Source organism: Pezoporus occidentalis, unplaced genomic scaffold (genome assembly GCF_034315485.1).
Source record: "Pezoporus occidentalis ecotype Australia unplaced genomic scaffold, CSIRO_AGI_Poc_V1 ctg59, whole genome shotgun sequence".
NCBI classification, from domain to species: Eukaryota; Metazoa; Chordata; class Aves; order Psittaciformes; family Psittacidae; genus Pezoporus; species Pezoporus occidentalis.
Genome location: NW_026915932.1, coordinates 3438337 through 3451598, shown reverse-complemented (window position 1 = coordinate 3451598; position 13262 = coordinate 3438337). Strand labels below are relative to the sequence as shown.

The 13262-nt window shown below is 42.1% G+C and overlaps 1 protein-coding gene across 3 annotated transcripts in view; it reads right to left on the bottom strand.

Annotated features, from left to right (window-relative positions):
• Positions 1-7609: 7609 nt before the first annotated feature.
• NYAP2 (neuronal tyrosine-phosphorylated phosphoinositide-3-kinase adaptor 2) overlaps positions 7610-13262 on the bottom strand; it is a 139663-nt gene continuing 134010 nt past the window's right edge. For all 3 annotated transcript variants that reach the window (XM_062638902.1, XM_062638903.1, XM_062638904.1), the window contains one exon: positions 7610-7883. In XM_062638902.1, coding sequence (XP_062494886.1) covers positions 7656-7883 — 228 coding nt within the window. In that variant the 3' untranslated portion in view covers positions 7610-7655. The remainder of the gene's footprint in view (positions 7884-13262) is intronic.

The window sequence follows — 13262 nt, the reverse complement described above, 5'->3', positions numbered from 1 at the left end:
GGACACTGGAGTGCCACCATCCCTCCTGGAGCTCACTTGCCCTACTACACAGCAAAGCAGGCAGGGCCTGGCCAGTCAAATACATACCACAGAGAATAACTCTTCCTGTCAGCTTATTCCATATACAACTTGTGTTACCACACCTCATGCACAGGGTAACAGCCAGGAAAAGAAAGTGCTGGTTTCAGACTTCTTGGATGGGACACACACTTTAGCAGAAATTGTGACAAAACTTTCAAACAGTAATGGACCTAAAAGCCAGGCAGAAAGTGAATGCCTCTGCCTGCTCAGCCAGGGACATCTCAGCCTCTTTAAAGCAGAAAGTAAATACGCTAGAGATTCAGTTGCTGTGTTTACAAGAACAGGGTGAAAAAAAAAACAAACAAAACCTAAACCCTGAAGAACCTGAGAAAGAAAAGAGCTCTTTGGTGGGAATTGGATTCCACAGGAGTTATTTTGAGTTTCCCCAGCCAGCTGGAGCCAGGGGGAAAGCTGATTTTCCACTGCCCTTCACCTTGTAGAATCATTTACACTCCTCAAGTGGATGTAAAAAAGTTACAGACACTAACAGCACCATTTAACACCCACTTTGCAGAGGTGTTAATGTCTAAACAAAGTATAAGGTCATAGAGAGGAGGCCCTGAGACATTCAATTTAGAGTGATTGCTGAGGAAGTGCAGGCTCCTCTCCCTCAGCTTCCCACTGCCTCCCCAGAGAGAAGCCTTCCCATGGGGGCACGCTGGTTACCACAACACTGTTCAGAGATTACCTTCCAGTGGGTGTCATGTGCTGCAGAGCTGGGTCCCCATGATGTCCCCTTGAGATGATCTGCGCTGTGCTGCCTGATGCTACCCTGGCCAGCCATGGGGCACCACCATGTTGCTGTGCTCCTCTGAACTGAGAGCATGGGATGGAGGTCACAGTAGGTGTGACTAACCCAGCATGGAGCCTGCCAGCTCAAAGGTTCACCTGAGCAAGAGGTGGCACTGGAGCAGGGCCCAGAGCTCAGCCCGTGCCAAGCACTGGACTGGCCGGGCTGTGACCTGGTGAAGTGCTGGTCTCACCAGCTGGAGACCAGAGATCTGCTGCCTCACCTCAGCGAGCTCTGCCACTTTCTGCCCACTTTTACCATGCCAGGACACTCTCCAAAGGAATGGTGAGGCCTCTCAGATGAGGAACGCTGAGGGGGGCTGCCTGTGATGGCTGGGCAGCGCAGCCATGACTTGCCAGGTACAGCTCCCTCAGATACAGCCAGATACTGAGGGAGGAGCTGACTGCAAAAGTGGTGGGAAAGCCCAAGAGCGAGCAGGGGCCAGTGTGGCCAAGCTGCTGCCGTGCCTTGACTGGAACACAGACCCCACCTGGAGAACATGGAAACCACCCAGCTCACTGCAGGGCTCCGCAGCATGGCCTTGCTGCCTCAGGGGTTCCCTTGTACTGGAGACCAAAGCCTGGCATTCACTGACAAACTCCTCATCCTGTGTCATTTCTTTGTTCGGCATCTCTCCATGAAACTGATGCATACACAGAGAACAGCATTGATAAATGCTATCAATTAAAATTAAATCCATGGTGGTGCCTGCTCTCTTTGGAGACAGTGAGAGCCAGCTGAGAACAGGATAGGGAGAGCACAACATTAACAAGAACAAAAGACAGCAGGAGAACTCCCATTGTACCTACAAACATATTTTCCCAAAACACAACATGGAAGAAAGGATTGAGACAGAGAGAGAGAAGGGGAAAAGGGAAAATGAAAATATGCCACAGGTAGGGAGAATGCTAAAACCACCACCCACCCCAGTGCCAGAAATCTCAATTAAAAGGTGACAGGTGTGTAATTTTGTTTTAAAGGCAAAACTGCACCGTAAAAGAGATGTTGGCAGGGTGAGGAAATAAATCCCAAATGTGCTCGGCTTTGCTTTCAAGCAGTGTTTCTTTTCGGTTGTTTTTTGTCTCTGTAGATTTTGTATGGTTTCCTGCGTTTCCCTTGCCAGCTCTGTCAGCACTGGCCGTAGATCTGAGGGATGCTGTCCCACCTCTCCTCTAATGGCTGCTCGACCTCTCTGCTTTGCTCAGGGCTAGTTACTTGTTCCCAAGCAAGACAGGCCCTTGTGAGCTTTAATTGCTCTGCAGCCACTCTGGCACCAGCTAAGGTCACTCCGAGTGACTGCGGCAGAGAACCAGCAGTAACTCCAGCCAGCGTTATTGTGATGGCTTTTAAAATGCAAAAGGAGCAGAGACCCAAAAAAGAGCACTGCAGGCACCTTTCCACTTTCAAATAAAGTTAGAGCAAACACAAGTGTAAAACTCAACCATTGTTTTTTATGGTCTTGTCTTCTTTTAATTTAAACCTCTTCTGGAATGGAACAATGGAACTTAGTGTTTCTGCAGTGGCAAAGAAAGCAAATACACATTTCAAATAGGGAGAAATCCAAACTTACCCCAAGTTTATGCTCCCTGCTGCATTTGGCAATCCTCCCTTTCATTCCTTCTCTGGTTCAGGTGCCGCTGTCTCCAGCAGCGGTTAGGCATGGCATGGTGAGTGAGGTGGGTGCTGGAAGTCATCCTGGAAATGTGCTAAGACTCAGGACTTCATGAACTGTCCCACAGAAGAGTGCAGACAACATTCTGACTCTTAATCTGACAGCTCTTTTCCTCTTTAAGGCCTGGAGAAATCCCTGTAAAACCTTGTTCAGTTAATTTGTAGTCATCCCCACAGAATTTTCCTGTGGAATGTGGAGCCTGGGAGAAAAGGCAGGAGTCTGCCTCGGAGAACAAGTCACACTGAACATCCATACCAGGGGCTGGAAGGGAAGAAGGGGAGCATAAACAGGTGGAGAAGCTTTTCAGCTGATACATGGGACCTGGCAATGGGGTTGCTGCTGAGGAGAGAGAAACTGTGCCTTGAGGAAAGCACAGGGGCAGGGAAGCACTTGGAAAGCACTTTTTGGGTCATCCGTGGCCTGATTCAGACTACCTCCTGAAGGAGACAACCAAAAGATTCCCAGTGGTTCACTTCTGCACACAGATCTATACAAACATGGGTAGTACCATTTTGCTTATTAGAGGCAGCTTTTTCAATGAAGGGAGAGAAATTTGGCTTGAGTACTATAACAAGAACACATTTGCTTCATACTGGGTTCTCTATTATCTACTTGCTTGCCTGCTCTTGGAAACCTTCCTAAGTTACAAAATGTTTTCTTAAAAAAATCAGAGGGAGGATCTCAATCACAAAGTCCAGGCTACAGAACTTCAACAAAAATCACAGTGAGTTTAAAAACTGAGCATGGGAAGATCAGCATCATTTGTAAGGTTGTACGCTTGCTTTTCTTCCCCAACAGCCCCTGTCTTGTCCCCTCCTCCTAGTGTGGAATTCCTCTGCAAGGACTGGGTCTGACAACCCAATGGGAGTAAAGCTTCCACCAGGAAAGAGGAGGATTATGCTGACTTTCAAGCAACGGTTTTTAGAGGGTCCCTTTCCTGTTTGTTGTTCTGCAAACAGAGGTCTCTGCAGGGAGGTCTTCAAAGGGAGCATCTTTCATCCCAAACTGTGAAAGGTACTTACAGAAAAATTTGTCTGCTCTTTAAAGAAATCTTATCCTAAGGATTTAGTTGAGGATTGCACTCATGGCATTAGATACAACCAGCCATGGCTTGCAAATACTAACCTACTAAAGGAATTAATTCATTTCCTCCCACAAATGATGCGATTAAAAATGTGCCTAGGGAATGTCATAAATATACATCTATGACTCGACTTTTCTTCCCAGAAATCTCTGGCTAATCCCTAGTGAGTAACCCGGCTCTAAACCGAAACCATTAAATGAAAAGGAACAGTCACATATTTTAAACTATTGCTTTTTTATTATAATTACACTGGAGCACAAATAAATAAGCACTAAATTATTGTAAAATATTGTCAATGCACTAAAGAAAGCAGAATTGATCTTCAAACAACATCTTATTACTTCAGAAGTATCAAAGTACATTTAATTACATCTTACCTAAAAAAATCAAGTACAAAAATGAAAAGAAAATTAATATGTATTTATACTGTGTATATAGAAACGGCTAATAATATATGATTACAGTTAGCCTCTAGCTACTCCTTACTCCTACACAATCTCAGGCACATACCTGACAATTTCTAATGAAATATGAAAAAAAGCAACATGACATTCAATTTCAAGATATTGGTAAATGTATTACATTGGAATGAACACAGAATGATTTCATTTTATTTAAAAACCCTGTCATTTAAAAACATAGTGCCATTGTCCACTTAAAAATAAACAACCCAAACCAAAAAACCCCATACCATTTTATACCATTTGCTTTAATTTGTCAAAAGGAGCAGTAAAGTAGACATACATTGGCTAATATACGTAAACACATTTTTAGTGCAAGAATAACAAGACCTGTGACTTTACTGTGCTTTCTCGAAATCACAGTGCACTTTACACAAATTGCTACACTATAATGTTTAACTTCAGGAGTTTAAAGCAAAATAAGTGCATACCAAACAATTTCATATATACAGTCTTCGTAAGTGTGTGTATATATGTGATCTGTATGTATATACAGATTGCATATTTATACAGACTACAGCTTTAATGACCGCAACTAAGCACTGTCATTCACCCTGTGACACAGAAACTGCTGAGACAATAGGTGATGTAGAAAACGTTTAACAGCGTTTTGATGGCATGCTCTCGGCAGTAGGATGCACCTTTTACTCGAACAATGGGGGTGGGCCAGCAGTCAGGGGACAGGAGGGTGGCATGGATCTGTCCGTGACCTTTGGAAACTACCCCACCTGAGCCTCACTTCCCTCCTCTGTAAAATGATTCTCGCAAGCGTGAAGTTTAGTTCACATTTCTAAAGTGCTTTGAAGGTAAGTGCTGAGTTTTCTTTTATTTTTTTCATGTATTGTCGCACTTTAAAACAAAAAGCCATTGTTTCCATGGGATACAATGGAGGCCTGGAAGCACACGGGCAGTTATTTAGGGAGGACTACATAAACAGTTTTGAGCACTAAAGGCAAAACAAGGAGTGGTTTCATGGTGGGCAAAGTGTACAACCAAGTCTGCTTAGGACAAGAATGCTTCAATTCCCTGATCATTATTCCTATTATCTATTGTTATGGGAAGGACAAACACTCTATGAACAAACACTCTAAAACATGTAACGGTTTACACTAACCTTTGCCTTCCCCCAAAGGGCCTGGCACTGCAGAACACATGTGTATCCACGGGTCTGCACTGCAAAATCAATGCTTCGGTAGTAGGGTTTCTACGGTAACTGCTCCGGGAAGAGACCAGTGCAGAGAAGGAGCATCAAGACTGACTGAACACTGGCTTTCATTTTGTCACCAGAGACTTAGTGCAGCTGGGGGAAAGGGCTGAGCTAAGTACTTCACACACAGTTATGAAAAATTCTTCTCTTGCCACATAACAAGGAAGACAAAAGCATAAACACTTTCTGGATAATGAACCTGTTATCTCAAGAGATTTCTCACAACCAACAAGTCGTCTTCTTTCCAGTAGATTCTGGAACTTTGCGAGATCTCTGGAGTTTTTCTTCTGCCATTTTCTTTCTTTATGGAAAAAAGAGAATAAGCAGAATATACAGTTGGTGTCTTTTGGATGTAACATGTATTCAAAGATTCCTTCACAGCCTCTGGGTTTTTCATGTCTTCTGTCATTCTGGCTGTGAAGGGCCCTTTAAATCTGCATTTCAATTGCATACCCATTCCAGCCACTGTATACTCATAACACACACCAATATTTAATGTATGTGGGTATATACGTATGCACACATCTATGAGTATATATAGACAGATACATGCATATATATATGTGTGTACACATATGCATATATATATATATACAATAATGCTAATATACATACACACATATAAACACACACTCTATCTTTTACAGAAATCTCAGTTTGGACATCAAAATATACATTAGTTAATTACTTATAAAATATTTAAAAAATTTATTTCAGAGTCTGAAAAGAAACTACTACTGATAACACATTACTCAAACTCAAACTTTAGCAATATAGATTACAAAAACCTTCTAAAATTTGTTATTTTTGGTTTTTTTGATCAGCAATTACAGCTGTGGCAATGCTGTCAATATGATTTCAAAGAAAAGCCAATATAACAAGAAGTTTCAAACAACACACCTTTTCTTCTCGGCGAATATAATACTAATATGATTGTTTTAAAGAGGGACTTTTGTGCTACCAAACTTCAGACACATAGATAAAAATTTAAATATACAAAATATATGCCATAGATTTGTTTTCTCCTACTCCACAGAAGTTCAAGTTTTCCTCATTCTCAACAAATCCTTTTGGAAGATATTTCACCACATGGATTTCACCCTCATAATCAGTATAAGCCATCTCTTTCTCCCGTTAAAACCAGGAGGTCATAATTCTTTGGTCATGACATAATATTCTGTTAAAATGGGTGTAACATAATACAGGATCGCAAGCCAATTACAGAAGCAGCCAGGAAGAAGAAATGGCATAACCGGGAGAACGTGTTACATGGGCCTCTGCTTCAAAACCACATGAAATCAAGAGGGATTTCCCTACTGGCTTTCAAGGGGTCTGAATTCCAGCCTTTATAAATAAGGAAATCTGACACAGCTTAAAGTAAGGATGTGTTGCTGGATTTGAAAATAATACATATGTAAACAGATATTGTCGCCTTTATTTTCTGGACCAAAGACAAATGTGCACAAGAACCGTGGCTGCAGTGCCACTGCCTTAACCTGCCAAGCGACTGGGTCTCTCCGTCACGGGCTGTACGATGCTTAGTCACAGTGAACCATGGTCTCTGAATACAACAAAGGAAGAGTTTATGTTGCAGGCTTTTCTGCAGAAAATTTCATTTCTTGGCCAAATAATTTTAGTAACTGATTCACATAAAGCCAGGGGCAATTTATTGGATTAACTTTATGGAAAAACTGATGCAGAATAATTAGTATTTTAAATGCAACTTGGGCATCCACATTAAGCACTTTTATTTGCATTGTGTGCAGTTTTGCTGCTTCTCACCAAAACTCTCTCCTTTGTCCAGCCCCCCCCAAGCTAAGGACATCTAACAAGTACGACTCTAGGTAACTTCTACAGCCCTAGCACCAAGTTGTTTTGTACATTGTCCTGTTCAACAAAACCCACAACCACATGCTTTTGTACAGACAGAGGCCAAATCTAGGCAGGTAAGAGAAATAAAATGGTGGCGGCAGAAGGGGTGAGGACATTAGAATACCACATAGAAAATAGGTAATAAAACAGTATAACAGTAACATTATATAGTAAAATTCTTCATAAATTTTTGAATTTATATATATATATTTAAACAGTGTATCAGTTTGGGTGGTTCAATATATTGGTGAAGTATTTACATTTTGATATCATCTGGATCCAAAAAAATCCCAGATAAATATGTATGCCTTAATCCAGTTGGAAACTTAATTCTCTCTCTTGATTGACAGGTGAGCACTGTATGGGTGCTTTTCCTAGGAAGTTCACCACCTGCAGGTAAGTCTTAGGTTAGAGCCTTTGCCTTATTAAGAAAGCAGGCTACCTGTGCATGGTGCAACACAGTGGAGCGCACATCCTCCACACGCCTGTCAAATTGCAGTGTCCCAGAAAACAGTTTGTTGTTTGGAATAAGGAGGTGGGCTGTATTTCTTGGTCCCAGTATTCTTTTTCCAACTCGGCAAAATAGGCATGCTGTCCTGTTTGCAGAGTCCTTTTTCTGATTTCTGCCGAGCTTTAATTTCTTTGCAGAGGCAACGTTTTTTCTCAATCATATCCAGCATTGTATGGTCCCCTTGCAACCACTGCATACATGTCACCTACAGGGTGGGAGGGAAGGTGTGAGAAAGAAAGAAAATAAGGGGGAATAAAAGAAGAAAGAAAGCATACAAATAACTATTTGGTCATAAACTGAATATGTTGTTTTTTTGCAAAGTTAACATTACTCTTATTTAAAACACTAATTTGTTTGATGAACAAAAAAATCTTTATGCCAACAACAGAAACAAAGTCAGTCTTCTTTCTAACTTCTACTTTATGAAAAAGATGGGCAATAAAAGGTCCCTTTTTTAACTTCTCCAGGGCACTGAAAGCTAACTAGCACTGGTTGGTGTTAAATGATGGAATAGATCTTAAAAAGGCACACTGATCTTAACAACATCCTTAAGTTGTGGAAATAAAAAATTCTATATGCTGAGACCCACGTTTTATATTGCTTTCTAAATCCAATCTGTTACATTAAAAGTATGGTGTTAACACTTCTGAGTATCAAGCTAAATATAACTCTGTTTTTAATTTTTTTAAAATGATTTAATGGATTAGCCTATCTGATCCTGTGGTGATATTTCATTAACTAGAAGTCACCAAGAGTTTAGAAACACCCTCTTTTCTTGCATCTAGAATACTTGAAAACATGATCCTGATCCAAAAAAGGAGGTCAGAATACATTTAGTTGTAAGTACATGTGAGTATTTACATGTAAGTACATGTCACAGCCCTGCTGAAGCCTAAGAATGTGGCTTTATTTGAGTTTATTGGGGTGCTCACATGACAGAAAATGTGTGTGCCTTCAAAGGCTTTTAATTGGAACCAAAATTGCTAATACTAAACTATCCTGAAAGGGCTCTTTGTGTTTGGACGCCACACTGTGTACCTGCAAATCAGAAAACTTCCTTTCAACACTTACTTTGCAAATTTGAAGTGATGTCTTGAGTCTCCCAACATTTATTTTCCACATTAGTCATAAATTAAGGATTTATGTGTAAGTAAACACACGCCATATATTCGCAGGGGCTGTCCAAGTACATCACTGATCTTGTCACGAAAATGCACATGTAATGCTTTGGCAGCATTTTGCAATTCAGGAAGGAAATGTAGGTTTATTAAGAGTGTTTGAGTACATTTAATAATGCATATGCCTTTCGTTCACAAATCTTAGAACGCCAAGCATGGACACACATCAGGTTCCTAGAACTGGGGACTGGTTTTCTTAGAAGCCAGTATAGAATCCTTCATTGATTTTAGTAGTTTTTGTGGTCAGGTTGAAGCTTATTTAGAATTTACTGATAAATAGATAGAGGACATGTTCAGATTCATAGCAGGATGCAAAGCAAAAGGAATAAACGTGAGCAAGAAAAAGTGACAATAAATCAGGTACTCAAACAGAAAAATAAACAGAATACAGACATATGCATATTTTTTCAAGTATCTCTGTAAAAAACATTTTAAGGGGTGACACAAGATAAATGAATTTCAGATAGAATTACTTTCTTTATACTGAAGCAAAACCATCTTACCTTATATGTTAGTACTTAGAGTAAAACAAGTTTAAACCACAATATCAACCTCGGTTGATACCCTGGAGGGAAGGAATGCCATCCAGAGGGACCTCGACACGCTTGTGAGGTGAGCTGATGCCAACCTCATGAGGTTTAACCATGCCAAGTGCAAGGTCCTACACCTGGGTCAGAGCAAGCCCAGGCACAGCTACAGGTTGGGCAGAGAAGAGATTCAGAGCAGCCCTGTGGAGAAGGACTTGGGGGTGTTGGTTGATGAGAAAATGAACATGAGCCAGCAGTGCGCACTCACAGCCCAGAAAGCCAACCGTATCCTGGGCTGCATCAAAAGCAGCGTGACCAGCAGGTCGAAGGAGGTGATCCTGCCCCTCTACTCTGCTCTTGTGAGACCTCATCTGGAGTATTGTGTGCAGTTCTGGTGTCTTCAACATAAAAAGGACATGGAACTGTTGGAACAAGTCCAGAGGAGGGCCACGAGGATGATCAGGGGACTGGAGCACCTCCCGTATGAAGACAGGCTGAGCAAGTTGGGGCTGTTCAGCCTGGAGAAGAGAAGGCTGCGTGGAGACCTCATAGCAGCCTTCCAGTATCTGAAGGGGGGCCTATAGGGATGCTGGGGAGGGAGTCTTCATTAGGGACTGTAGTGATAGGACAAGGGGTAACGGGTTCAAAGTTAAACAGGGGAAGTTTAGATTGGATATAAGGAGGAAATTCTTTCCTGTTAGGGTGGTGAGGCACTGGAATGGGTTGCCCAGGGAGGTTGTGAATGCTCCATCCCTGGCAGTGTTCAAGATCAGGTTGGACGAGGCCTTGGGTGATGTGGTTTAGTGTGAGGTGTCCCTGCCTGTTGCAGAATGACTCCAAGAGCAGGACCATAGAGCCCTGGAGGACTGTGCGAGCAAGGCAGGGGGTGGCCCCCACAGGTAACCGGAGACCGGACATGGGAGGAGAATGTAGAGGAAGCTGTGTGGGGCTAACCAATACTGTTGTGCCAAGGAGGAGTGGCTGAATACCACTCCTATATATATGTGAACTGCGTCACAAATAAAGTAGAAGTTTGCTTATCACCCATATTGGGTTGGCCTGTCTGCTTCTCCTCGCCGCTTACACCTGCCCATGGCAGGAGGGTTGGAACCTGATCATCTTAAGGTCCTTTCCAACCCTCACTATTCTATGATTCTATAATATGAATTTTGTTCTTGAATACTCTTAGGAATTTAATGGGCTTTAAGCAACCTGCTCTAGTGGAAGGTGTCCCTGCCTATGGCAGTTGGGTTGGAACTAGATGACCTTTAAGGTCCCTTCCAACCCCAACCATTCTGTGATTCTATGATTCTGTGATTCTGTAATTCTATGATTTAGAAATATACAGGTAATGCATTGGTAACATGTCCTTGTGAAGTCCTGAGCTAAAAGTCTTCTGGAAGCCTGTTGTGCCTGCTCTTCCTAATCACACCCTTATTTTTATTTCAGGAGCTATCTAACTTTTACTGTGGTGCAGGCAGGTAACGAGGCATGTCATCTGCCATGGCTGCAAGACTTTCTCTCCTTGGGTGTCCAGGCCTGGTCCAAAACTCACTGACTGAGCCAGAGACACTCCTCCCCACCCCTGGCTTGACTTCACAGGTCTTAGGATGAGGCTCTGCCTGAAGCAGATTCCCTGCCACTCTACTCATCAGTGACAGGTTAGTACTTACGCAGCAGTGTCTTCATTTTGGCTGGGTCCTCCTATGTGGGGCAGGACAGGGACACAGTCCGCACACGATTCACTACACAAAATATTCACAACACACAGCTGCACACCAGCTTCTGGGCTGGAATTGATGACAACGGTGCTTGAGTAAGGGTTTCTCTTCTAGGAATTGGGAAATACCTTCTCTTTCATAACTAATCATGTAAGTAAACAGAGTATGTGCCAATAGCAAATCCTTACAGTACACTTTGTGCTAGTCACCATGCATCACAAGCACCACGCAGCACGTACGACAGTTACCCTGAGGGTGTTATGTCCACATCACCCCACTCTTGCCGCTGTACTACACTCAGCGCCATTGCCAACACAGTGTCTTCTGGTAGCTAATGTCCTCATGGTTTTTTGACATGCTAAACTCCAAAATACCAGTTGCAACGTCCCAAAGATAGAAATAGTGTTGCAGAATGTATCAGTTACACAGACACTCCACCATCCCTTGTAAAACAGCCCCTAAAATAAATCCAAGTGTAGGCAGCTCCAGAAGCCTTTTCTTATACTGGCCACCACATTGTGTTGCAGCTAGTGATTCAAGTATTATGGAAAGTTTGAGGGTTTCCACTTTCCCAGACAATGATTTTCAAGACCACTTGTTATTTTTGGTTTTGGTTAAGTCTTTCACATCAGCATCTTCTTAGGTGTACTGTCCACACGGTACACTACTCTGCTGTAACTGCATTCAGGTAATGGTATGCGCAGCATGAGCGTGCAGAACTGGTATGTGCGAAGTAATTTGCTAAAATAGACTAACTGAACACACATGATGTTGAAAGGCTTGGGGAAAATTTGCTGAAAAGTGAGAACAAATGTTGAAGGATTTTACTGGATGGTTTTGCCCAGTTCCAGTGTTAATGTGCAACAACATAAAAATACACTGAAAGAGGGTGAGCTCCTCTTGAAGGTGCAAGACATAAGTAAGAGGAAATCACCAGCTTGTAGATGAATGAACTACAGAGATGACAATAACCATGTTGCTAAGACAAAATCCCAAAAAAGTGTTAACTAAATTGTCAGTGTGTCCTAGAGAAATTACAGGTGCTAAGGCTCATGAGGCAGCAGTCAACCAGCTGTTTAATCACATCAGTAACCCTCAATGACTTCATTAGTAGAGCTACTGAGGTGTTTAAAGCTAATGTGTTTAACACTGTGGATTTAGGCCTAATCCTTCTTGTGACTAAACTGATGGTGCTCACACTTGATTTCATTGCTTTTTTTCATATTCTCTCTCCTTTCTGGCTTCAGCCTGTTCCTCTGGTCATGCACGAGGTTGTTAATATCCCTGCTATATCATAACAAGGGATTTGTTCAGTGTGAGAGGAACAAAAAATGATGACTTAATTTACGGAAACAAAGTAGAGCATTCATAACATTATACAGCTATATAGCTCTTCTGTTCCTGAAAGAAATTCCCACAGAACATGTGGAACAGTACTGCAGCATTTTAGAGCTTGGCTGCAGATGTGGAGGGTAGGCAGACAGGCACAAAATGCACCAGCACTGGAGGTAATAGCTGAGGAGACACAGTGCAGGAGAAGCAAAGCTGGTTTTCACCAAAGAGCCTTGGCTCAAAGCCTGTTCTTTCTGGAAAGGGAAGAAAGAGCCAGCAGCTAATGTTAGGATGGTATGGAGGGATCGCCTGGAGATTCCAGGATGTGTATCAGGTACTGCGTCACATAATCTCCTCTGAATTATAAAATTTGCTGATTGTACATCAATTTTTGTTTTGACGGAATTTTTACTCATTAAATTATATGGGGCATGAGGAAAATTTTGTTTTTTCTTCAAAATCAGGCAGAGCAAGAAAGTGAAGGAAAACACCAGACAAAGGCCCAGAAGTTTGGACATTCACTAGGAGGTGCTGGAGGTAAACTCAAACCCTTGCTCCTAAGCAGGCAGCAAAAGCTCTGTGATAACTTGGTGCGTAGAAACAGTACAGAACGTAAAGTGGTTGGAAGTTCTCTCACCTGAACGATACTCAGCACAAATGTAAATGAGGATGTCTTACAAGGTCCTGGTAAACACATAAACCCTTTGATTATTCATTACGCTGTAGGACTTCTTGTTTGGTTTTTTTTTTAATCTTTAAAGCAAATGCTTGACCCAAACTTAGGAGGTAAGAAACTTCTTCTACTATGCTAAACTGAATTCCCCTA